This window comes from Eptesicus fuscus, chromosome 4 (assembly GCF_027574615.1).
Source record: "Eptesicus fuscus isolate TK198812 chromosome 4, DD_ASM_mEF_20220401, whole genome shotgun sequence".
Classification (NCBI taxonomy): domain Eukaryota; kingdom Metazoa; phylum Chordata; class Mammalia; order Chiroptera; family Vespertilionidae; genus Eptesicus; species Eptesicus fuscus.
In genome coordinates, this window is record NC_072476.1 from 2,001,667 (window position 1) to 2,028,000 (window position 26,334).

At 39.0% G+C, this 26,334-nt stretch overlaps 1 protein-coding gene across 7 annotated transcripts in view; it reads left to right on the forward strand.

Annotated features, from left to right (window-relative positions):
* Positions 1–26,334, forward strand: part of LOC103296290 (phospholipid-transporting ATPase ABCA3-like) — a 451,749-nt gene that overhangs the window by 281,600 nt on the left and 143,815 nt on the right. For all 7 annotated transcript variants that reach the window (XM_054714397.1, XM_054714395.1, XM_054714398.1 and 4 more), the window contains 2 exons: positions 3,570–3,741; positions 6,616–6,910. In XM_054714397.1, coding sequence (XP_054570372.1) covers positions 3,570–3,741; positions 6,616–6,910 — 467 coding nt within the window. The remainder of the gene's footprint in view (positions 1–3,569; positions 3,742–6,615; positions 6,911–26,334) is intronic.

Sequence of the window (26,334 nt, forward strand, 5' to 3'; positions counted from 1 at the left end):
TGTCCTTATTTCTTCAAACAGGTTTTCTATTTCTTGCTCAGTTTCCTCTCCTTCTGATACCCTTATTATGCAAATGTTATTTTGTTTCATATTGTCCCAAAGTTCCCTTAGGCTCTCCTCCTGTTTTTTAAGGGTTTTTTTCTAGTTGCCGCTCTGCCTGGGTATATTTTCCTACCTTGTCTTGTAGTTCACTGATTCGGTCCTCCACTTCTACTCTACTGTTGATGCTTTCTATTGTGTTCTTTATTGCAGTGATGTCATTCTTCATTTCTTCTTGGTTCTTCTTAATTTCCTCTTGGTTCTTACACATATTGTTGAATTTGTCTTCCATCCTTTTCAGCGTCCTTATAATAATTGCTCTGAATTCTTTCTCTGACAAATTGCTTGCCTCCATTTCATTTACTTCCTTTTCTAGTGATTCCTCCTTTTCTTTCATATGGGGGCTGTTTCTTTGTCTCCCCATGTTCGCTCCTCTCAGGGTGTCTGGTTATTGAAATGTTGATCAGAAGGTACAAACTTTCAGATATAAGATGAGTAAGTTCTAGAGAATACAGGTCTCCCACAGTGCTGTATGGTAACTATATTTAATAATAATTGTAAATTTGAAATTTTCTAAGACAGTATTTGTTTCACCCAAAAGTCAAAAGTAACTCTGTAAGGTGATGAATGTGTTAATTAGCTTGACTGTGGTAAAGATTTCACAAACTCTGTATTTTAACTGGAAAAGTTTGGGGTCGTCTTATATGCCAGAAAATATGGTATGTATTTATGGTATAGAACATGATGTTTTGGTATGTGTATACAGAGTTTGGGATATACTCGCTGTATAAGACTACCCCTCTTCCAACGCACACCAAATAAAAATTAAAAAAAACATCAGATTTAATTTCAATACGGTCATTTTAATTCAAATGCTTATGACATGCAGGTACTTAGCAGGAAAACTGTCACTTATAAACATAAGGCTGTTTGTCATCAAACAACGTACATAATAAAAAGGTAATATGCAAATTGCATCACTCCACTACGCCCACGATTGGGCCAGCTGGAGGCGCGGGGGCCGGGACTCAGGGTGGCTGATTGGCTGACGGGAGGAGCGGGGGGCGAGGACTCCTGAGTCCCCGCCCCCCGCTCCTCTCACCGGCCTAAATGGCGGTTGCTGCAGGAGGACCCATGGGGCCGGCAGAAGGCGCCAGTGCTGGAACTTGGGGTGGCCGATTGCGTGGCTGCCGGCATCAGTTTTCCGCCAGCACCAGTTTTCCTCTGGCCACCTACCGATCGGAGCGCCTCCAGCCAGCACCATCGGCCACCCTGAGTCCCGCCCCCAGCCTTAGGGAGGCACTCCAATCGGCGGGTGGCCAGAGGAAATGGCACCAGGTGGCCAATCGCGCTGGCTGGAGGCACTGCCATCCGCAGGTGGCCAGAGGAAAACTGGCACTGGCGGAAAACTGGTGCTGGCAGCCAGGTGAAGGAAAGTCTATTGCACGAAACTTCGTGCAACGGGCTTCTAGTGTAAACATAAAACAGTGCAAGTGGATTAAACTTTTCCTAATTCACTCTAAAGCTGAAAGAAAGGAAAAGACAATAAACCCATAGGAGCTACCATGCTGTTTGTTTTCTAAGCTGTCAACCAAACTGGAACTGATGATGATAGGAGGAAGATAACAAACAATAGAGAGAGAGCAAGTGCCAGGCAAGTCCCTGGCGAGTTAGCAACGCTGCTTCACTGCAGTCCTCAGGAGCGAGATCTGAGATGCAGAGAAGGAGGTACAGTAATAGGATACAAGGGTGGGCCAGATGGGTGAAAGAGCATGTTTTTCTGGGCACAGCTCTATCTCTTTTTTCCATACCCTGGGTGTCCAGGACGCCTGCAGCTTGCTCCGCCCTTCACTTACAACTTCCCGGTGAGATGCCTCCTCACCTTGTCATTGGGACAGCGTTAAGTCACTTCTTTCCACAAATCCTGGTGAGTGGATTTTCTTCTACCATACTTGTACAGTGCCGCCCTTGCTGCTTTCATACAGTCGCCGCATACAGTGGGGGGAGCTCAAAAGCAGCCACAGCCGCATCCCCGCCATATGCGGCGAGCACCCGGCCGCACTCCATTTATTTCAGTGGAGCCGGACAGAGACCATATGCGGCACAAAAATGAGCCGACCAGAGACACTTGCGGTCTCCGTCCAGCTCCATTGAAATGAATGGAGTGCGGCCGTTTTTGAGCTCCCCCCACCGTGTGCGGCGACCACAGATTCTCCAGTCTGGCTCAGAAGTTTCAGCACCCACCCTATAAGACGACACCCGGCGTATAAGATGACCCCCAACTTTTGAGAAGATTTTCCTGGGTTAAAAAGTTGTCTTATACGCCAGAAAATACGGTATATAATTTGTATATGTCAGTCATACTTCAATAAAGCTAAAAAAATTAAAAAGATAAATAGAAGGAAACAAGATCTTAGATATAAACCAAAATATATTGGTAATTATGTAAAGGGATAAAATAAAATTTGGATGCCACCTTTAAGAGAATGTGTGTATGTTTGTGTATGTTTTTGCCTGTTTATACATTTATTTGGAAAATACCTCATCAGAATTCTCTCTAGGTATTAAGAATTTTTTTCTTCCACTTATTTATATTACCTGATGGTTTCCTAATGGAAATTAATTGCCATTGATTATAATATGAATAATTAAAAACTTCAGATGACAAAAATATTAAATGATTATTTTAGAAAGCATAATAGTCCTCAAGACTTTTAGTATCGAACAAAAGACAACCCTGCACGGATGTTTTAAAGCAGGGTTTTAATATGCATATTTGATCTTTAAAGGCTACAGAAGTCATAAATCTACTCATTACTGAGAAGGTCACAATTCAGAATGATTAATGTTGTGTTCCATACAAATGTTAATGGGAGGATTTAAATTACCTTGATAGTTCTATGGCTTAGAAAAAATACATCTTTTAAATCATGTATTTCTTACCAAGTGTTTTATCAATTTAGTGTAATTTTTCCTGTCTTTAGTATACTGTGATATATATTTTCTATTATTCTACTTAGTGCTTTCCTTCTCAGATTATAATTACTTGTGTATATCTCTTTATTCTTCTCAAATATCTATACCCAAAGACCCAGCTTTAATCATAAGAAGTAGTAGGAAATGTAAGAACTTAAAAAAAAATACCTACTAGCCTATGTCCCCATAATTTCATAAAAACATAACATTGTAACCCTCAAAAGAGAGTTACTATCTTTCATGAAAGGTAAGTTCTTTAACTTGTATAAATTCATCTTAATGCAACATAGATTATATTCAAATATTTTTGTTATGATAACACAGTTCCTCAGAATTATTGGAACTCTGCCATGAATTGCTGTTATCCCTCTGGCCAGTTTACTGGGAGCCCCTGTTACCATGCTGCCTCAAAACAATATTCCGACAGTCAGTGAGAATGAGGAAGGAGGGTCCACATTTGGAACTTTCTTTGACATTCCCCATAATAATATAGTTCAAGCCTCTTGTCAAAATAAAATGTTTTGTGTTTTTTCTCTGTACTTGTGTGTATGTAGGGTCAATAAACTGGCAAATTCCCAAGTGGATATTCTACCCACCATATCCTCTTCCTTGGAAGGCCAAAGAAAAAGGCGAGACATGAAGCAGAATAGGATTATGCCCAGAAACTACAACACACCAGTTTCCTCCAGACTGGATGAAATTGCTAGCATTGAATTTAACACTGGGGTGAGCACATTTACTAAGAATTTAAACAATAAGTTTGGTTTGGGTTTGAGATGTACAATTTTAAATATGAACTTAAAAGATGTTTGAAGGTTAGCCATAGAAGACCCAGACAGATATGATATCCTGATGCAGGAGAAATGTGTTCTAAAGAAAAGACAGCTGCTACTCTCACTATCGGTATTTTTCAGAATCACTTTGAAAAGTACTCATTCATTTTCTCATAAATTGTCCTTGTTCAGATCTAACACAAAACTCAAGATTTATGACAGTTGTGATCAGATGATACTGGTTGATCAGATTAGGGGTATTTTTTTCACTGTGAATCATAGTTTGTGTATTAAAACCTAGAAAAGGGAGAACCAAGATAGCAGTATAGGTAAACACTGATACTTGCTGCCTCCCACAACCATATCAAAATTACAACTAAAATACATAACAGAACTGTGGGAAAACTGGCAGAGTGGAAGAACTACAACTAGAAAAATAAAGAAGAAAGAGCATTGAGACTGGTAGAAGGTGCGGAGGCCTGGATGTGTGGAGGTGCAGAACGGGCTGGCACCCGGGTGTGCCACTTTTTAATCAGGAGGGGGATACAAGCTCCTGCATGCTCTGAGCTCCAGTGCTGGGCGAGAATTTGGGGGACCCAGGCACATACAGGGCGAAACTGGACTGTCTGGCATCGGGGCAGCTTTTTTCCAGACGGAAGTGCATGCAGCAGCAGTCGGACCTCTCTGGTGCAGGACTGACTGGCAGCCATTGCTGTTTGCTCCACCCTGGAGACTCCCTGACACTCCACCCAATTTACAACCCTACCCAAGCTGTGTGCAGTGGCTTTTGAATATGAATGTCCTGTCCTTTCTCAGCCTAAAACCAGTCAAATTGCAGCTGGCAAAATGTCAGGGAGCCCAAATCTATCTAAAGAAGGCAAAGGCCAGCACTGCAGCAGCCTGCCTTGCTTCACATCTGGGCCTCGTCTGGGTACTTCCAAACCCGATACAAAGAAGAGGAATCTACAAATCTCTCTGTAGCTCCTGCTGGGTATCCCCAGGCAATGGCTGACTTTGCACCTTCTTGGAGATCCAAGAGCCAGTGTACCCAGTGGTCAGTGTGAGACCATACAAGATTACAACTTTTCACACCCGTAAGTGACACACTCAAGGGGCAGACTCAGTGAGCACCAAAGCCCCACTGAAGCAAGCCCTGCCCTATAAGGGTGTCTCCTGCACAGCAGCTCTTCTACTGGAGACACAGGTGGACCTCACAGCCAATTTGCCTGGAGGTAAACACAGGAAGCAGCCAAAATGCAGAGATAAAGAAATGTGTCACAAATGAAAGAAAGCAAACTACTGGATATAGAGTTCAAAACCACAGTTATAAGGTTACTCAAGAATCTTCTAGAAACCTCTGAGAAACTTAGTGAGACCTTCAAGGATATTAGTGAGAATGCCAAAAAAAAAAAAATAGAAAAGAACCAGTCAGAAATTAAACATACACTGACTGAAATAAAGAATAATACACAGGGATTCAACAGTAGAGTAGAGGATGACAAGAATCAAGTCAAAGATTTGAAATACAAGGAAGCAGAAAACACCAGGCTGGAAGAGCAAAAAGAAGAAAGAATCCAAAAACATGAAGATAGTGTAAGGAGCCTCTGGGACAACTTAAAGCGTACCAACATCTGAATTATGGGGGTGCCAGAAGAAGAGAAAGAGTAAGATATTAAAATCCTATTTGAAGAAATAATGACAGAAAACTTCACCTACCTGGTGAAAGAAATAGACTTACACCCCCAGGAAGTGCAGAGAATCCCAAACAAAAGGAACCCAAAGAGGACCACACCAAGACACATCATAATTAAAATGCCAAGGGCAAAAGACAAAGAGATAATCTTAAAAGCATTAAGAGAAAAAGAGTTAATTACCTACAATGTTGTACCCATACGACTGTCAGCTGATTTCTCAACAGAAACTATGAAGGCCAGAAGGGAGTGGCAAGATATATTCAAAGTGATGAACAGCAAGAACCTACAACCAAGATTGCTCTACCCAGCAAAGCTATCATTTAGAATTGAAGATCAGATAAAGAGCTTCACAGACGAGAAAAAGCTAAAGGAGTTCATCACCACCAAACCAGTATTATATGAAATGCTGAAGGTTATTCTTTAAGAAAAAGAAGAAGAGAAAGGTAAAGATAAAAAAAATTATTAATAAAGTTACAACAAATACATATCTATCAACAAGTGAATCTAAAAATCAAATGAATAAAAAAATCTGATGAACAGAATAAATTGGTGAATATAATAGAATCAGGGGCATAGAAAGGGAGTGGACTGACAATTCTCAGGGGGAAGGGGATGTGGGAGTGCAGGAAGAGATTGGATAAAGATCTTATATCATGTATGCAGTACCTATGGACGTGGACAGATTTTTAATCTAACAAGAATATAAATGCATTTCTCTAATAAAGATTTTTTTTAAAACATAGCAAAGTATAATACTTTCATATAAGTTTTATAGGGATATTTCCTTTTAAAATGGAGATATAGAAGGGTGATTTTTTTAATATTAAGTAAAAGAAATAAATATGATTTTGTTTTTCTAATCAGAAGCACTATATGTATATTAATGAATAAAATCATTAGAAAAATTTTCATATAGTTAGATCAGAAACCAGATTCTAATTATTTCCCTTATTACCATAAAACTTTTCATACCAGCTTGTTGTTTTCTTGGATCCAATTCAAGGATATATTTGTATTATATGTATATATCTTCTGCTGTAAAAAATTGAATCATTTATATTAATGGGTTTCAATATGAATATCGTACTTGAGTCACCAACAATTGTACTGCTATGTTTTTCTTCTCTTTTCAGTTTCCACTTTACTGCCAGCAATTTTATTGCATGTTTATAAAGAGAGCACTATTCAGTTTGCGTAACTGGAAGCTGATGTTGCTACAGATATCAGTAATTGTCGTTGTCACTGCATATCTATTAACAACTCAAAACTTACTTTCTGAGGTACCCATCAGAGAAATTGATTTGAGTCAGTATGGTCGAACAGTTGTGCCTTACTCAGTTTCAGGGGAATCTGATTTGGCTATGAATTTCATAAAGAACCTTAAGATTTTTCTAATGTTGAAGAACCAAGAATTTCATGAAGCACAAGGTAAGACCCATCTATAATAATAAAAGTGTAATATGCTAATTAGACTAGATGTCCTTCCGGATGACCTTCCAGACAAAGCCAGGGCTGCAAGGAAATCCCAGGTCCCAAGTGCCTGCTGGCAGCCCGAGGGAAGCCCAGGTCCCAGGTGCCAGATGGAAGCCAGTGCCGGCAGCCAGGGAAAGGAAGGCCTATTCTTGCATGAATTTCATTCATCGGGCCTCTAGTAGGAAATAAAGAGACTGCTGCTATATGAAGACACATTTGTATCACTTGCAAAAAAGAGATTTAACTATGGTATTTAGCTACCCATTTCTTTCTTTTCCTACAAATGACCTTAGAGGCAGCTAAGTAAGAGGCAAAAAATGTACACTAAAGGCAACTGACCACAAAAGTAGTAAATAATTAATGGAGGTGTTTTGGCACTGGGTGGTCTTTCAGCTAATTGTATCACCATTCAGAGGACGGGTAAAATAGCCAAAATACTATGTTGTGAAATTTAGCATAGATTTTTATTCTAACAAGAATATAAATATGTTTCTCTAAGCTCTCATAGGGTGAAATGTTGGTTTTAAGAAGGAAGATTGCGCTTTAATCTAGTATATTGACCATTCTAAAAACAAGTGGCTGCCTTACCTGGTTTGGCTCAATGGATAGAGCATTGGCCTATGGGCTGAAGGATCCTGGGTTCAATTCTGGCCAAGGGCACATGCCCAGGTTTCGGGCTCTGTCCCCGGAGGGAGGGGGGATGCAGGAGGCAGCTGATCAAGAGTATCTCGAGTGTCTCTCATATTGATGTTTCTCTCTCTCTCCCTCTTCTTTCCTCTCTGAATCAATGAAAATATTTTTAAATATATTTTATTGATTTTTTACAGAGAGGAAGGGGAGAGGGATAGAGAGTTAGAAACATCAATGGGAGAGAAACATCGATCAGCTGCCTCCTGCACACCCCCTACTGGGGATGTGCCCGCAACCAAGGTATATGCCCTGGACCAGAATCAAACCCTGGACCAGAATCAAACCCGGGACCTTTCAGTCCGCAGGCCGACGCTCTATCCACTGAGCCAAACTGGTTTCGGCAATGAAAATATTTTTAAAAATATATAAAAACAAGTGGCTGAAGACTTAATAGACTGACTCCTCAAATTAAGTTTTTGAAGATAGTATAAGTAACTATACTTAATTTGTTCAATGTTTATTTTCATAAAAACCTTATTGAACACATTTTATGCATTTTTATTTTTTGATGCTAGAAACACTTCTTTTATGTAGCTTATTTGTTATCTATTGTGTAGCAAATTGCCCCAAAACTTAGTGGATGGAAAATTTAATTTTTGACATGGTAAAATGAACCTCTCTCCAAGAAAAGCAACAAAGTACTTAGAAAACAACATTTCCCCCATTTTTAATCATTTTTCAATTATAGTTATCATATAATATTATATTAGTTTCAGTTGTACACCCCAATGATTAGCCATTACATAACTTACTAAGTTATCATCCCAATAAATCTTGCACCCCCTGACACCATGAATAGTTATTAGAATATTATTGACTATATTTCCGATGCTATGCTTTACATCCCATGACTATTCTGTAACAACTAACTTGAATTTCTTAATCCCTTCAACTTGTTCGCCCAACCCTTCAATCACCCTCTCATCTGGCAGGCATCACACTGTTCTCTGCATGAATCTGTGTCTGTTCTGCTTGTTCATTTGTTTTGTTTTTTTAGATTGTTGATAGAAATGTATTTATTGACTTTTAAAAAAATATTTTTTATTGATTTCAGAAAGGAAGGAAGAGGGAGAGAGAAATAGAAACATCAATGATGAGAGAGAATCATTGATTGGCTGTCTCCTGCATGCCCCCTACTGGGGATCGGGCCCACTACCTGGGCATGTGTCCTTGACCAGAATTGAACCTGGCACCTTTCAGTTTGCAGGCTGACACTCTATCCACTGAGCCAAACCAGCTAGGGTTTTATTGACCTTTTATTATTCATATTTTTATCTTTTCTTTTTATTCTTCTTAACGAAGACCCTTTAACATTTTATATAATACTGTTTTGGTGGTGATAAACTCCTTTAGCCTTTTCTTGTCTGGGAAGTCTTTATATGTCCTTCTATTCTAAATTATAGGTTTGCTGGGTAGAGTAATCATGATTGTAGGTCCTTTTTTTAAATTCTTTGTTTCAAGTATTACTTATGACTCCTTTTTCCCCCATTGACCTCTCCCCAGCTACCTCCCACACACACACATGCCCCCTTCCCCGTAGAGTCTGTGTCCATTGTTTATGCTTATACTAGAGGCCTGGTGCACAAATTCATGCATCAGTGGGTTCCTTTGGCCTGGCCTGTGGGATCAGGACAAAACTGGCTCTCCAACATCCCCTGAGGGGTCCCAGATTGGGAGAGGGTGGAGGCCAGGCTGAGGAACCCATCAGTGCACAATTGGGGCCAGGGAGGGACACAGGAGGTTGGCCAGCCAGGGAGGGACAGTGGGAGGGCTCCAGGGTGTGTCTGGCCCATCTCTTTCAATCCCAATCGGCCAGACCCCAGCAGCAAGCTAACCTACCAGTCGGAGCATCTGCCCCCTGGAGGTCAGTGCATGTCACAGAAAGCAGTTCATTAGTTGCCCTTAGCATATCATTAGTATATTACGCTTTGATTGGTTAAACGGCTGACCAGATGACTGGACACTTAGCATATTATGATTTTATTATATAGGATGCATGCATTCAAGTCCTTTGGTTGATCTCTTCCCCCCTCCCCTGTTTTCCCTCTGAAGTTTGATGGTCTGTTCAATACTTCTCTATCTCTGGATCTATTTATGTTAATCAGTTATTATATTCCACAAAGGAGTGAGATCATGTGATAATTATCTTTCTCTGACTGGCTTATTTTGCTTAGCATAATGCTCTCCATGTTAATCCATGCTGTTGTGAATGGTAAGAGTTCTTTCCTTGCTTTAAATCACTCTGAATATTTCTTGCCACTTCCTTCTGGCCTGCAAAGTTTCTGTTGGGAAATCCAGTCTTGTAGGAAATCCACTGTAGGTAACTAACTGCTTTTCTTTTGGTGCTTATGAGACTCTCTCTTTGTCTTTAACCTTTTGAGTTTTAATTATCATGTGTCTTGGTTTGGACCTCTTTGGGTTCATCTTGTTTGGAACTCTGCACTTCTTGAACTTGTATGTTTATTTCCTTCACCAAGTTGGCAAAGTTTTCTGTCATTTTTTTTCAAATAGGTTTTCAATTCCTTGCTCTTTCTCTCTTCTCCTTCCAGAATCCCCGTGATGCAAATATTGGTATGCTTGAAGTTGTTCCAGAGGTTCCTTACACTATCCTGATTATTTTTTATTCCTATTTCTTTTTGCTGTCTGATTAATGTGTTTTGCTTCCTTAACTTCCAAATAGCTGATTTGATTCTCAGTTTCATCTAGTCTACTGCTGATAGTCTGCAAATTATACTTAATTTCAGTTACTATATCCTTCATTTCTGCCTGGTTCTTTTTATGCAGTTGAGGTTCTCACTAATTCATTGAGCCTCTTATAGCCAGTGTTTTGAACTCTGCATCTAGTAGATCACTTGTCTCCATTCTTTTCAGTTCTCTTAATAAAATTTTGTTCTGTTCTTTCATTTGGGACATACTTCTTTGTCTCCTCATTTTGGCAGCCTCCTGTGTGTGTGTATGTATTAGGTAGGACTGCTACATCTCCCAGGCTAATGTAGAAGGTATTCTGTAGGATCTAGTGGTATACTCTCTTGATCATCCAAGCTGGGCCCCACATTTGGGTGTGTCAACCCTCCTATTGTAGTTGAGTCTTCATTGATGTTGGCCCATCAATGGGAGGTATTTACCCACAGGCCAATCAGCTAAAAGGACTGGATATAAACACTGACCATCAACCGTTTTATTATTGAAAGTGTTACAGATCTCTTCTGTTATTCCCCCATTGACTTCATTCAACCCACTCTATTGTGTGTCCAGAAGCTATGAATATATGCATATAAGTTATTTGGTTAATCTCTTCCTGACCCCCTGAAATTAGTCAGTCTGTTGCATGATTCAATCTCTCTGGATCTGTTTTATTCATCAGTTTATTTTCTTCATTACATTCCACATATAAGTGAGATCATGTGATACTTGTTTCTCTGACAAGCATATTTCACTTAACATAATACTCTCCAGTTCCCTCCATGCTGCCCCAAACTTTAAGAGATCATTCTTTTTTAGAGCTGTATAGTATTCCATTGTGTAAATGTACCAGAGATTTTTAATCCACTCATCTGCTGATGGGCACTTGGGCTGTTTTCAGATCTTAACTATTGTAAATAATGCTACTATGAACACAGGAGTGCATATTTTTTTTTCTGACTGGTGTTTCAGGCTTCTTAGGATATGTTCCTAGGAGTGGGATTACTAGATCAAATGGCAATTCCATTTTTAATTTTTTCAGGAAACCCCATGCTGTTTTCCAAAGTAGTTGTATCACTCTGCATTCCCACCAGCAGTGTACTAGTGTTCCCTTTTCTCCACATCCTTGCCAGTACTTGTCACTTCTTGATTTCTTGGTGACAGCCATTCTGACAGGTGTGAGATGATACCTCATTGTCATTTTAATCTGAATCTCTCTTATGATTAGTGATGTTGAACATTGTTTCATATGTCTCTTGGCCTTTTGTATATCCTCTTTGGAGAAGTGTCTATTTAGGTCCTCTGCCCATTTTTTAATTGGGTTGTTTGTCTTTCTTTTGTTGAGTTGTGTGAGTACTTTATATATTTTTGAGATTAACCACTTTATCAGATGTGTAGTTGGCATAAATGTAATCCCATACAGAGGGTTTCCTTTTCAATTAGTTGCTGGTTTTCTTTTGCTTTGAAGAAGCATTTTAGTTTGATGCAGTCCATTTGTTTACTTTTCTTTTGTTTCTCTTTCCCTATGAGATGTATCTGTGAAAATTCTGCTATGTGAGATGTCTAATATTTTACTGCCTACTTTTCTTCTAGGATTTTTATGATTTCATGACTTACATTTGAGTCATTTATTCATTTTTAGTTTATTCTTATGTATGGTGTAAGTTAGTAGTCCAGTTTAATTCTTTTGCATGTACATATCCAATTATCCCAGCACCATTTATTAAAGAGACTATCTTTACTCCATTGTATGCCTTGCCTCCATTGTTAAATACTAATTGAACATAATAACTTGGTTCAATTTCTGGGTTTTCTGATCTGATCCATTGGTCTATATGCCTGTTCTTTTGCCAGTACCAAGCTATTTGGAGTACAGTGGCTTTATAGTATAACTTTATATCTGGTATTGTGATCCTTCCAAATTTGTTCATCTTTCTCAAGATTGCTGTGGCTATTTTGAGGTGGAATGTCTATATGAATTTTTGGAATATTTGTTCTAAATATATGCCATTAGGATTGCATTGAATCTATAGATTTCTTTAGATAGTTAATCTTACCAATCCATGAACACAGTATAGTCTTCCACTTGTTTATATCTCCTTCTATCTCTTTTATCAAAGTCCTGTAGTTTTCTGAGTACAGGTCTTTTACCCCCTCGGTTAAATTTACTCATAAGTATCGTAATTTTTTTTTTTGCGATGGTAAATGAGATGGTTTTTTGTTTCTCTGAGAGATCAGTATTTGGTGTATTCTAATGCCATCAGTTTCCAGGTGCTAATTTTGTGTCCTGATGCATTGCCAAATTCATTTATTAAATCTAATAGTTTTTTGGTGGAGTCCTTAGAGATTTCTATGTACAGTATCATGTCATCTGCACATAGTGAGAGTTTTATTTCCTCCTTTCCTATTCAGATGTCGTTACTTCTTCTTTTCCAATTTGGATGTCTTTTATTTCTTCTTGTCTGATCGCTATGGCTAAGACTTCTATTACTACATTGAATAAAAGTGGTAAAAGCAGACAACCCTGTCTTGTTCCTGTTCTTAAGGGGGGAGATGTTTTTTTGTTTTGCCCATTGAATATGATGTTGACTGTAATTATGTAAAAGTATGATCTCTCTATTTCCACTTTGCTGAGAGGTTTTCTCAAAAACGGCTGTTGGGTTTTGTTGAATACTTTTTTCTTTGTCTATTAATATGACCATGTGATTTTTGTCTTCATTTTGTTAATATGATCTATCACATTTATTAATTTGCAAATATTGTAGCAGCATTATATTCCAGGAATAAATCCCACTTGGTCATGGTATATGATCTTTTTAATATATTGCAGGATCTGATTTGCTAATATTTTTTGAGGATTTTAGCATCTATGTTCATCAGGAATATTGGCCTTTAATTCTCTTTCTTTGTAGTGTCTTTATCTGGTTTTTGAATTAGGATGATGCTGGCCTAGTAAAAAGAGCTTGGAATGTTTCTTCCTCTTAGATGTTTTGGAATAGTTTGAGGAGGATAGATAGGTGTTAGTTCTTCCATTAATGTTTGATAAAACTACCCTTTGAAGCCATCTGGACCAGGGCTTTTGTTTGCTGAGATTTGGCTGTGTTGTTTTTTACTGCTCCAATTTCATTAGTTGTTATCGGCCTATTCAAGTTTTCTGATTCTTCCTGATTCAATTTTGAAAGGATGGTTTGTTTGTGTTTCTTTTTTGAAATTTATTCATTTTGTCCAGGTTGTTTGGCTTGTTGGCATATAGTTGTTCATAATATTTTCTTACAATTCTTTGTATTTCTGTGACATCAGTTGTTACTTCACCACTTTCAAATCTGATCTTATTTATTTTGGGTCTTCTCTCTTTGTTTCTTGATGAGTCTGGATAAAGGTTCATCAATCTTATTTATCTTTTCAAAGAACCAGCTCTTGGGTTCATTGATATTTTGTTTTTGTTTTTCAGTCTCTCTATTATTTATTTCCACTCTGGTCTTTATTATTTTCTGCCTTCTACTTACTCTGGGCTTTTCTTGTTCTTTTTCTGATTCTATTAGTTGTAGTGTTAGATAGCTTATTAAACTTTTTCTCATTTCTCGAGAAAGGCTGTAATGCTATGAACTTCCCTCTCAGAACTGCTTTTGCTGTGTCCAATAGATTTGGGGTTGCTATGTGTTCATTTTCCTTTGTGTCCAGGAAGATTTTTACTTCTTCGATTTCAATGATAACCCATTCATTGTTTAATAACATAGTATTTAGCCTCCATGTATTTGAATGTTTTTGAGTGTTTTATTGTGGTTGATTTCTAGTTTCATGCCTCTGTGATCCAAGAAGATGTTTGATATGCTTTCAATCCTCTTAATTTTGCAGAAACTTACTTGTGTCCTGACATGTGGTCTATCTTTGAGGATGTCCTGTGTGCACTTGGGAAAAAAATGTATTCTGGAGCTTTGAGGTGGAATCTACACTAATAAAAGAAAGATGCAAATTGACCATACCTCTGCAATGCCCACCAGCCAATCAGGAGTGAGTATGCAAATTGACCCAACAAAGATGTCGGGTTAATTTGCATACACAGGCGCCAAGCAGCCTGGGTCCCGGGGATGGGCGCCAAGCCTGCAGCCTCCTGGGACCATCGCCAGCACCACCAAGCCAAACCTGCAACCACCCGGGACCATTGCCAGCCCTGGGAGGCGAGCACAGGCTGCGGCCCAGCACAGGCCCAGAGTAAATGTTGACAGCCAGTTCTTTCAGTATAATTGGGGCATTAGAGGCCCACAGAATGATCATTTCCTTTTCTATGAAACACATAACCCTGACACACTATTTACAATTAAATAAGTTCCATATATTTTGACATTTTACAGCCCTGGAAAGTTACATATAATGATCAGCAAAGAGAGAAGGTGAAAAGAATTTTTAGGCTTTTAAAGATGTAACTAATTTCTGTCTAGAAGACACACCAATTCAAAAAGTGATGGTTTTATTGTCCTATAGGACATTAGCCAGATTGTATCTAATTTTGCAGTTTTACCTCAGGCTTTCATCTTTGGCCATCTAATTTGGAACAGCATTATCATCCTGCCGGTCCCTTCAATGAGGTCAACAGAACTTTTGCATCTGCTATTATGTATTTTAATTAGAATTATGTATTTAACACATGCAAAATTTTGTTTTGACACAATAAAACAAAATATCATTTGATTCTTCCCTGGAACACAGAAAAGCACAAACTTGAATCATTGGTGTGGCTTAAGCTAATTTTCCAAATATTGTTAATAAAATTCATGTAGGGATCTTCACAGAGCCAATAATTCTCTCTTTCAGGCCTACATATTCAGCATCTCCAAGAGGGAGAGGGAGAGAAGGAGGGAGGGAGAGGGAGAGGGAGAGGGAGAGGGAGAGGGAGAGGGAGAGGGAGAGGGAGAGGGAGAGGGAGAGGGAGAGGGAGAGGGAGAGGGCCTGCCCTCGCCAGCAGTCCTGCCTCTGCGTGTGAGCTGCAGAGGAAACACCTTTTCTGACCACTCATTGACTAAGCTCCCTATACACCACTCATAGTGTTCTTGGTAACTTCCCTACTAAGAATCCAAGAAGGTGATCTAAGGGTTTTTCCACCATACTCCTGGAGGAAAAAAACGAAGGTCCACTGCTGGAGGGGCTAAGAAATGTCATATCCTGCCCTAGCCAGTTTTGCTCAGTGGATAGAGCCTTGGCCTGACGACCGCAGGATCCAGGTTAGTTTCTGGTCAAGGACATGTTCCTGGGTTGTAGGCTTCTCCCTAGCCGGGGCCCAGATCATGGCTCATTCAGGAGGCAACAAATCAGTGTCCCTCTAACATTGATGTTTCTCTCTGTCTTTCCCTCTCTCTTCCATGCTCTCTAAAAATCAATGGAAAAATATCCTCAGGTGAGGATAAAAAAAAAAAAAAAGAAATGAAGAAATGTCATAGCCTATGAAAGAGACATCTTGAAATGTCTAAAGAAAGTTGTCATTTTTTCGTGGTGAAGGGACTGGAGTCCGTGTTGATGAAAACATCTTGGCGGCTGTGGTGGCCAGCAGTGGTAGCAGCAGCGGGGTGATGGGGGCGGTGCCTTCCCCTGATCAGCCAGATAACCTCCTGCAGAGGGAGGCCTACTGAAGACTTAGGCCTGCAGGGAGTGGGCCTAAGCCATCAGTGGGACATCCCCTGAGGGCTCCCGAACTGTGAGAGGGGGCAGGGTGGGCTGAGGAATGCGCCCCCCCCCCAGTGCACAAATTTCATGCACCGGGCCTCTAGTATCTAGTTTGTCTCGGAATGAAAGCATAATAGGAAGTCATTCTTTTGTTGAAAGATTAGCATACTTTCATACTGGTTTGTAACTATTTTTTATAATCTTTATAATTTTTTTAATTTGCATCTCTCAAAGGATTAGTGATGTTGAGCATTTTTTCATATGTCTCTTGGCCATTTGAATGTACTGTTTGGAGAATTTATATTTAGTTACTCTGCTTATTTTGTAAAAATATGTTTTTATCTATTTCAGAGAGAGTAATGGAGAGGGACAGAGGGATAGAAACATCAATGATGAGAGAGAAAGTCCCCAACTGGGAATTGAGCCCATAACTCAGGCTTGTGTCCTCACCAGGAATCAGACTTTGACCTACAAGTTCATGAATTGTTGGTCAACCACTGAGTCACACCAACCAGGCTCTCTGTCCATTTTTTAATTGGATTGTTTGTCTTCCTTTTGTTGAGTTGTATGATTACTTTTATATTTTGGAGATTAACCCCTTATCTGATGTATCATTGGCATAAAATGTTCTCCCAAAGCAATGAGTTCCCTTTTCAATTTGATGATGGTTTCTTTTGCTTTGCAGAAGCTTTGTGGTTTAATGTAGTCCAATTTTTCTTTTTTCCTTTGTTGCTCTTGCCCTAGGAGATGTAGTAGTGAAAATTCTGCTACATGAGATGACTGATATTTTGCTGCCTACATTTCTGCTAGGATTTTTATGATTTCACAACCTACATTGAAGTCTTTTATCCATTTTGAGTTTATTCTTGTGTACGGTGTAAGCTGGTAGTCTATTGTAATTTTTTTTTTGCATGTATCTGTCCATTATCCCAACACCAGTTAACAAAGAGACTGGCTTTACTTCATTGTATGCTCTTGTCTCCTTTATTAAATATTAATTGAGCATAATAGCTTGGGTTAATTTCTGGGTTCTCTGTTCAGTTCCATTGATCTGTATGCCTTTTCTTGTGCCAGTACCAGGCTGTTTTGAGTACAATGGCTTTGTCGTATAGCTTGATATCTGGTATTCTGATGCCTCCAACTTTGTTCTTCTTTTCAAGATTGCTGAGGCTATTTGAGGTCATTTTTGGTTACATATAAATTTTTGGAGTGTTTGTTCTAGATCTATGAAGTATGCTGTTGGTCTTTTAATAGTGATGGCATTGAGTCTACAGATTGGTTTGGGTAGTATACACATTTTAATGTTAATTATACCAATCCATGAACATGGTATATTTTTCCACTTGTTTATACCTTCTTTTATCTCTTTTTTTTTTCAACATTCTGTAGTTTTCTGAATACAGGCCCTTTACCTCCTTGGTTAAATATATTCTTATGTATGTTAATGTTTTGTTTAAATGTTAAGTAGGATTCTTCTTTTTTAGTTGCTCTTTCTGAGAGTTCATTATTTGTGTATAAAATTGCCATCTATTTTTCAGTGTTAACTTTGTATCCTGCAACATTGCCAAAATCAGTTATTAAATCTAGTAGTATTTGGTTAGGGTACTCTATGAACAATATCATGTAAACTGTGAATAATGACAGTTATACTTCTTCCTTTCCAATTTGGATGCCTTTTATTTCTAATTCTTGTCTGATCACTGTGGCTAGGACTTCCAGTACTATGTTGAATAAGAATGGTGAAAGTGGGCATGCCTGTCTTAGTCCTGATTTTTGTTTGTTTGTGGGGTTTTTTATTTATTTCAGAGAGGAATAGAAAAGGAGAGAGAGACAGAACACCAATGATGAGAGATAATCATTGATCGGCTCCCTTCTGCACACTCCACATTGGGGATCAAGAATGCAACCTACGCATGTGCCCTGACCAGGAATCGAACTGTGACTTCCTACTTCATAATAGGTTGACGCTCAACTAGTGAACCATGCCAGCCGGTCTTCTTCCTGTTCTTAGGAGGAATGCTTTTAGTTTGGGGCCATTGATTATAATATTGACTGTAGGTTTGTCATATATAGTGTTCATTATATTTAATTATGATCTTTCTATTCCCACTTTGCTGAGAGTTTTTATCAAAAATATGTGCTGGACATTGTCAAATACTTTTCTGCATCTATTGATATGATCATGTGATTTTTGTCGTTCAATTTCTTTATGTGATGTATCACATTTATTGATTTGCAAATATTGTACCAGCCTTGCATCCCTGGAATAAATCCCACCTTTGTAATATGATGCTGGATCTGATTTGCTAAGATTTTGTTGAGGATTTTAGCATCTGTGTTCATCAGGGATATTGGTCTATAATTTGTTTCTTTGTAGTGTCTTTATATGGTTTTGGTTCCTAGCTGGTTTGGCTCAGTGGATAAAATGTTGAACTGTGGACTGAAAGGTCAGAGGTTTGATTCTGGTCAAGGGCATGTACCAGAGTTTAAGCTTGATCCTAGGCCTTGGTTGAGGTAACATGCAGGAGGCAACCAATCAAAGTGTCTCTCTCACATTGATGTTTCTCTCCCTCTGTCTGTCCCCCTCCATTCCACTCTCTCTAAAAATCAATGGAGGAGTTCAAAGATGGCTGCCAACAGGAAGGCAGACTGCAAGGTAGCGTGTGAGTGAGAAAGCAAAGGGAGAGTGTGTGGTTGCATGGGGAGTGTTTGTTGGTGAGTTGAGGGACAGCTATAATCCAGGAGACTGTGGGGGACTGTCAGACGGGACTCCCCTGACTGGGCAGCCCCCATTGCTGCTGGGTTCCCTCCCAGAGAAACCAGATTGGACGCAAAGACAATGCCATCTTGAAGGGGAAAGTGGATATTATCAGACGCCTGAGAAGCCTGTGTAATCTACAACTACGGCACCCACCGAACAGCTGTGAACCCTAGAACACCGGTACCCAAGTGCCACAAGCATGCGGATTCAGAGGAGCTCTACACCCCCTCACAAAAAGGAGAGAGAGAACTACATAAACAGATCTGCAGAAGAGAAACCATGGGGAGACAAAGAAACAGCCCGCATATGAAAAAAAAAGCAGGCATCAAAGAAAAGGAAATAAACAAAATAGAGGCAAGAAAACTGTCAGAGAAAGAATTCAGAGAAATAATGATAAGGGGGATGAAAAGAATGGAAGACAAATTCGACAATATATGTAAGAACCAAGAGGAAATGAAGAAGAACCAAGAAGAAATGAAAAATGACACCGCTGCTGTAAATAACTCAATAGAAAGCATCAAGAGTAGACTAGAAGAAGCAGAGGACTACCTCAGTGAGCTAGAAGACAAGATAGGGGGGAAAAAAAACACAAGTAGAGCAGCTTCTAGAGAAAAAAATTAAAAATCAGGAAGAGAGCCAAAGGGAACTTTGGGACAACACGAAACAAAACAACATCCACATAATAGGGGTGCAAGAAGGAAAGGAAACTGAGCAAGGAATAGAAAACCAGTTTGAAGAAATAATGACAGAAAACTTCCCTGATATAGGGAAGAAAAAACCCACACAAATCCAAGAAGCTCACAGAGTTCCAAGCAAAATGAATCCTAAAAGACCGACGCCAAGGCACGTTATAATTAAATTGAAAAACACCAACAAAGTAAAAATCTTAAAAGTGGCCAGAGAGAGACAGAAAGATGCCTACAAAGGATCCCCCATCACACTAGTGACTGATTCCTCAACAGAAACTCATCAGGCCAGAAGGGAATGGAATGAAATATACAAAGTCATGCAAAGGAAGGGTCTGAATGCAAGAATATGTACCCAGCAAGGCTATCAATCAAAATTGAAGGTGAAATCAGGAGCTTCACAGACAAAATAGGACGAAGGGAATTTATTACCACCAAACCAACAATGCAAGAAATGCTAAAGGGTCTGCTGTAAAAAGAAGAAATAGGAAGGGAAGAAGGAACACAGGAGTAAAGAATAAAAATGGCGACAAACAAGTACCTATCAATAATAACTTTAAATGTAAGTGGATTAAATGCCCCAATCAAAAGACATAGGGAAACGGGTTGGGAAAAAATAAAACAAGACCCATGTATCTGCTGTCTACAAGAAACCCACCTCAGAAAAAAAGACGCACACAGACTGAGGGTGAAGGGATGGAAAAACGTTGTTCAGGAGAATGGAAATGTAAAAAAAAAGTGGGGGTAGCAATACTAATGTCGGACAAATTACAACTCAAAGTGAAGGATATAAAAAGAGATAAGGAAGGCCACTTCATAATACTAAAGGGAAAATCCAGCAAGAAGAAACAAGACTAGTAAACATATACACACCCAATACAGGAGCACCCAAATACATTAAAAAAAACTCCTGGAGGATATCAAGGGAGAGATTGACAGCAATACAATCATACTAGGAGACATTAATACCCCACTATCACCATTGGACAAATTGTCTAAACAAAAAATCAGCAAAGAAACATCAATCCTAAAAGACTCACTAGACCAGATGGAATTAATTGACATTTTCAGAACATTTCACCCAAAGCCACAGAATATACATTCTTCTCAAGTGCACATGGGTCATTTTCAAAGATTCACCATATATTGAGTCACAGGCAAAGTCTTTTCAAATTCAAGAAGATAGAAATCATATCAAGCATCTTCTCAGATCACAGTGGCATAAAACTGGAAATCAACTAATATAAAAACAATCCCAAAAAATCAAACATATGGAGACTAAATAGCATGCTATTAAACAATGACTGGGTTACCAGAGAGATCAAAGAAGAAATAAAAAACATCATGGCAACAAATGACAATGAAAACACAACAATCCAAAATCTATGGGACACAGTGAAAGCAGTCTTGAGATTGAAGTTCATAGCTCTACAAGCCTAATGCAAAAAAACAAGAAACAATGATAATAAATTACCTAACCCTATAACTCAAAGAGTTAGAAAGAGAGTAACAAGAAAAGCCCAGTGTAAGCAGAAGAAAGGAAATAATAAAGATCAGAGTGGAGATAAACTACATAGATATCAAAAAAAAAAACAATATAAAATATCAACAAAACCAAAAGCTGGTTCTTTGAAAGGATAAGCAAGATTGATGAACCTCTAACCAGGCTCACCAAGAAGCAAAGGGAGAGGACCCAAATAAACAAAATCAGAAATGAAAGAGGTGAAATAACAACAGACCCCACCGAAATACAAAGGATTGTTAAAAAATACTATGAACAACTCTATTCCAACAAACTGGACAACCTGGAGGAAATAGACACATTCCTAGAAAAATACAACCTTCCAAAACTAACTCAGGAAGAATCTAAAAATCTCAATAGGCCAATAACTATGGACGAAATTGAAGCAGTCATCAAAAAGCTTCCAGCAAACAAAAGCCTGAGGCCAGAGGACTTCACATGGGAGTTTTACTAAACATTCAAGGAAGAACTAAAACCTATCCTCCTCAGACTATTCCAAAAAATTCAAGAGGAAGGAACACTTCCAAGCTCATTCTATGAAGTCAGCATCACCCTAATACCAAAACCAGGTAAAGACCACACAATGAAAGAAAATTACAGGCCAATATCCCTCATGAACATAGATGCCAAAATCCTCAACAAAATTCTACCAATTCAGATCCAGCAGTACATCAGAAAGATCATACACTTTAGGGTTAGGGTTAGGGTTAGGGGTTAGGGTTAGGGTTAGGGTTAGGGTTAGGGTTAGGGATAGGATTTATTCCAGGGATGCAAGGATGGTACAATATCCACAAATCAAAAAACGTGATACATCACATAAACAAATTGAGAGATAAAAATCACATGGTCCTATCAATTGATGCAGAAAAAACATTTGACAAAATCCAACACCTTTTCTTTTTAAAAAAATTTTTTTTATTTTATTTTTATTTATTTACATTTTGTTTGTTTAAATTTCTTTATTGATTAAGGTATCACATATTTGTCCTCATCCCCCCATTCCCATCCCAAACCCCTCCCCACACATGCCCCCACCCCCCTGTTGACCTTAACCACTGTTTAGGCTCATATGCATGCACACAAGTCCTTTGGTTGATCTCTCCCCTTTACCACCACTCTCCCTCTGAGGCCTGACAGTCTGATCAATGCTTCCCTGTCTCTGGGTCTGTTCCTGTTCATCCATCTATGTTCTTCATCATTTCCCCAAGATGAGTGAGATCATGTGCTACTAGAAATACACTTATAAGAACCAAAAATGAGACAATCAATAATGGTTATGCTGAAAGGCAAATGAATCAGTCTCTAGTGAGTTTCTTTCTGGGCCAACAGTTCTTTTGAGACCCAATTTAAATGTCAAACAGTTCCTATGTGTACATGTCAGCAATGATATTTCAGTTCTGGATGGTGGACAAATGGTGATAATGCAGGTCTCTGGTTTGGTCCTGGGCAACCTGCAGTGACGCACAGCTGCTAACTGATAGTATGGCAAGGCGACATAAGCGTCTTCCATCTCTGGACTGCTTCTCTTCTGTCTTTATGGCTGGAGTAGTCCTATTGATTCCTCTCTGTTGCCAGAATCCACATGGTCTCAGAGTTGTTTTATGAAAATATACAAACATATTTTCAACCAAAAGTTAATAAAGGGATATTTTCTATAAAATTGACTTGGATGCTTTTTCATTTTTTGCCCAAATGATTTTCCTCTGGCTTGTTTTGACACCATGTGTGTTTTTCATGGGTGTCTTGCTTTTAGCCTTACAATTAATTTTCTAAAGTACAAATTTTCTAGATGTAATTCACTTACAGGATATTTTTCCTTACATGATATTCTTCTACTATTCCCCCCATTTTTGATGTAAATATTAGGAGGCTTTTGAAAATTTTATAATGTAGACTTGATAGCTTTTAAATTTTAATTTTTTACACTATAATATTACTGCTTTAGGTTCATTACATGTTACGCAATTTTATCATGAGATGAACTACCAATAAAAATTTAGTTAACACTTTAGGAACTGCTTTTTGTCCAGTACAATTAATTTTTCTAGAATATTCGCTTGTTTCAATTAGCCAATTTACATTAGCCTGAAAACTTGACTACTATTTTACTGTCAAATTTATTACTCTAACATCAATCTTATTTTACCCTGTAAATATTAGTGGAAAGGATCATTTGCCTTCTTGAGTATGCCCTGAGCATTCCTGGTGGTAGGCTGGATTGAGATATCAAAAACCCACATCCCCACACCATGGGTATACGACAACTCAAACAATTCTTGTTGGAGTGAGAGGGCAGCTGCTGTCGGCCAAGTCTCTGTCTGTTACCCGGGTCCCGATTTGAGCTGGGCATGGGAAGTTAAGCAGCCATGGGGGCAGGAGACTTCCTTCAGAAGGGGTTAGGGTTCAAGCCCCTGCAAAGTTGGGGGGTGAGGTTCTGTGCCCCACCTCTGTTGACCCCCAAATTCTCTCCTGATGTGCCTGTCGTAGGTTGTTCCTTCCCTGAGGAATCTTACCCGTATCTGGCTAACCAGCCATCCTCCAGGGCCAACCAGGGTGATGTGAGGTTCAGTTCTGTCTCCTTGGTAGCCTATGCCCCCGTAGCCTCCATGCCCAGCACCTGCCTTGGGATCCCCTCGTCTGCTGGCGGGGCCCCAGCACTGATCACACATCTTGGGGAACCCGGGTTTCTTCTCCAGGGAGAGTCCAGATCACCCCACTGGGCGAGAGACAGATCCATGGTACCAGTCATCACAAGACTTCAACCTCAACATGAACAGAAAGCTCAGGCAACAGCTGAGAGCAATTGGATTGTGAGAAGAGGGTCCCTCTTGGCCAAAAGGGCAAGAGGGACCAATATAGAATGCTCAGGTGCCTTCCCAGGAGGCCCTCTACATAATGAAAGGGATTAAATCCTTACATGTCCTTTTTAAATTGCTGCCAGACATTCAAAGAATTAGTTTGTAAGTTTGCTTGGGATAATTGTATATTATGCTGTTGTAATTCTAAAATATCAAGAGATGTATTACCTTTGTCTCCAAGCACCAAAAAGATTATTTTTTTATTGATCCCCAAGGGTGGGAGGTACTATTATAAGGAATGAGGGTAATCAAAATCTGGGAAAAATTTTTAATGACATTAGAGAATAATATCATGTAAGGATATTCTTTGTTCTAGGCCATGGCAATTCCCTTTCAACTGGCTTTCCATTCCTTTTTGTATAGACAAGGTCTTAGTTACATTTTCTGTACCTCTCCCGGGGGCAAGTAGTGATAGTAGTGACACCCTTTCTTTGGTGTCCACAAGAGCCAGTAACCTCTTTTTAATTTTACACACAAAGGGGCAGTGTTTTGATTTTGTGTCATACAAAAGGGAAGCTGGGTAGAGACCCCTGTGTAATTATACTTTCTTGCCTACCCATGGTCCTCCTGAATGACCAAGGTGTTTGGTATTATTGGTGACTACATTAGTCAGGGGATCAGCCCACATAAGGGGTCTTACCCATGAAGGGTCAGGAGCATAAGTCCAAAATACTTCCCCATTTTCCCCAGGTAATATTACCGTACATCTGATGATTGCTAACATGGTTAGAAAGGCGTTCTCAGGCATTCTTGGGTTTCTGGTTGCCTCACAATTTCTTCCCTCTGGTTTGACATTCTGATTAATGTTTCTCTGTCTCTGGATCTTTTTTTTTTTCTATCAGCTTATGTTGTTCACTATATTCCACAAATGAGTGAGATCATGTGATATTTATCTTTCTCTGCCTGGCTTATTTCACTAAGCATAATGTTCTCCATCTCCATCCATGTTGTTGCAAATGGTAGGAACTCCTTCTTTTTTACCACAGTGTAGTATTCCATTGTGTACATGTACCACAGTTTTTTAATCCACTCATCTGCTAATGGGCACTAAGGCTGTTTCCAAGTCTTAGCTATAGTGAATTGTGCTGCTATGAACATAGGAGTGCACATATCCTTTCTGATTGATGTTTCTAGTTTCTTGGGGTATATTCCTAGAAGGGGGGTGATAGGGTCAAATGGGAGTTCCATTTTTATTTTTATAAGTAAACTCCATACTGTTCTCCACAGTGGCTGCACCAGTCTGCATTCCCACCAGCAGTGCACGAGGGTTCCATTTTCTCCGCATCTTCACCAGCACTTGTCATTTGTTGACTTGTTCATAATAGCCATTCTGACAGGTGTGAGATGGTACCGCATTGTTATTTTGATTTGCATCTCTCTGATTATTAGTGACTTTGAGCAAGTTTTCATGTGCCTCCTGGCCTTCCTTCTGTCTTCTTTTGAAAAGTGTCTATTTAGATCAGTTGCCCATTTTTTTTATTGGGTTTTTTATCTTCTTTTTGTTAAGCTGCATGAGTTCCCTGTAAATGTTGGAGATTAAACCCTTATCGTTGACATCATTGGCAAATATGTTCTCCTGTGTAGTGGGCTTTCTTGTTGTTTTATTGATGGTTTCCTTTGCTGAAAAAAAGCTTTTTATTTTGATGTAGTCCCATTTGTTTATTTTCTCTTTAGCTTCCATTGCCCTAGGAGCAGTATCAGCGAAGAAGTTCTTTTGGCATATGTCAGAGATTTTTCTGCCTGTAGATTCCTCTAGTATTTTTATGGTTTCCTGTCTTATGTTTAAGTCCTTGATCCATTTTGAGTTTATTTTTGTGTATGGTGTAAGTTCGTGGTCTAGTTTCATTTTTTTGCATGTATCTGTCCAATTTTCCCAATACCATTTGTTGAAGAGACTGTCTTGACTCCATTGTATGTTCATGCCTCCTTTGTCAAATATTAATTGAGCGTAGTGATTTGGATCAATTTCTGGTTTCTCTATTCTATTCCATTGATCTATATGTCTGTTCTTGTGCCAATACCAGGCAGTTTTGAGAACAGTGGCTTTGTAATACAGCTTGAAATCTGGTATTGAGATCCCACCTACTTTGTTCTTCTTTCTCAGGATTGCTGTGGCTATTCGGGGTCTTTTTTTTATTCCAGATGAATTTTTGGAAAGTTCGTTCTAAATCTGTAAAGTATGCCATTGGTATATTAATGGGAAGTGTATTGAAATTATAGATTGCTTTGGGTAGTATGGACATTTTGATGATGTTGATTCTACCAATCCATGAACATGGTATGTTCTTCCATCTGTTTATGTCTTCCTCTATCCCTTTTTTCAGTGTTGTGTAGTTTTCTGCGTATAGGTCTTTTACCTCCTTAGTTAAGTTTATTCCTAGATATCTTAGTTTTTTTGGTGTGATGGTAAATGGGATTGCTTTTTTAGTCTCTCTTTCTGTAAGTTCACTATTGGTGTATAGAAATGCCATAGATTTCTTAGCATTTATTTTGTATCCTACTACTCTGCCGAATTCATTTAT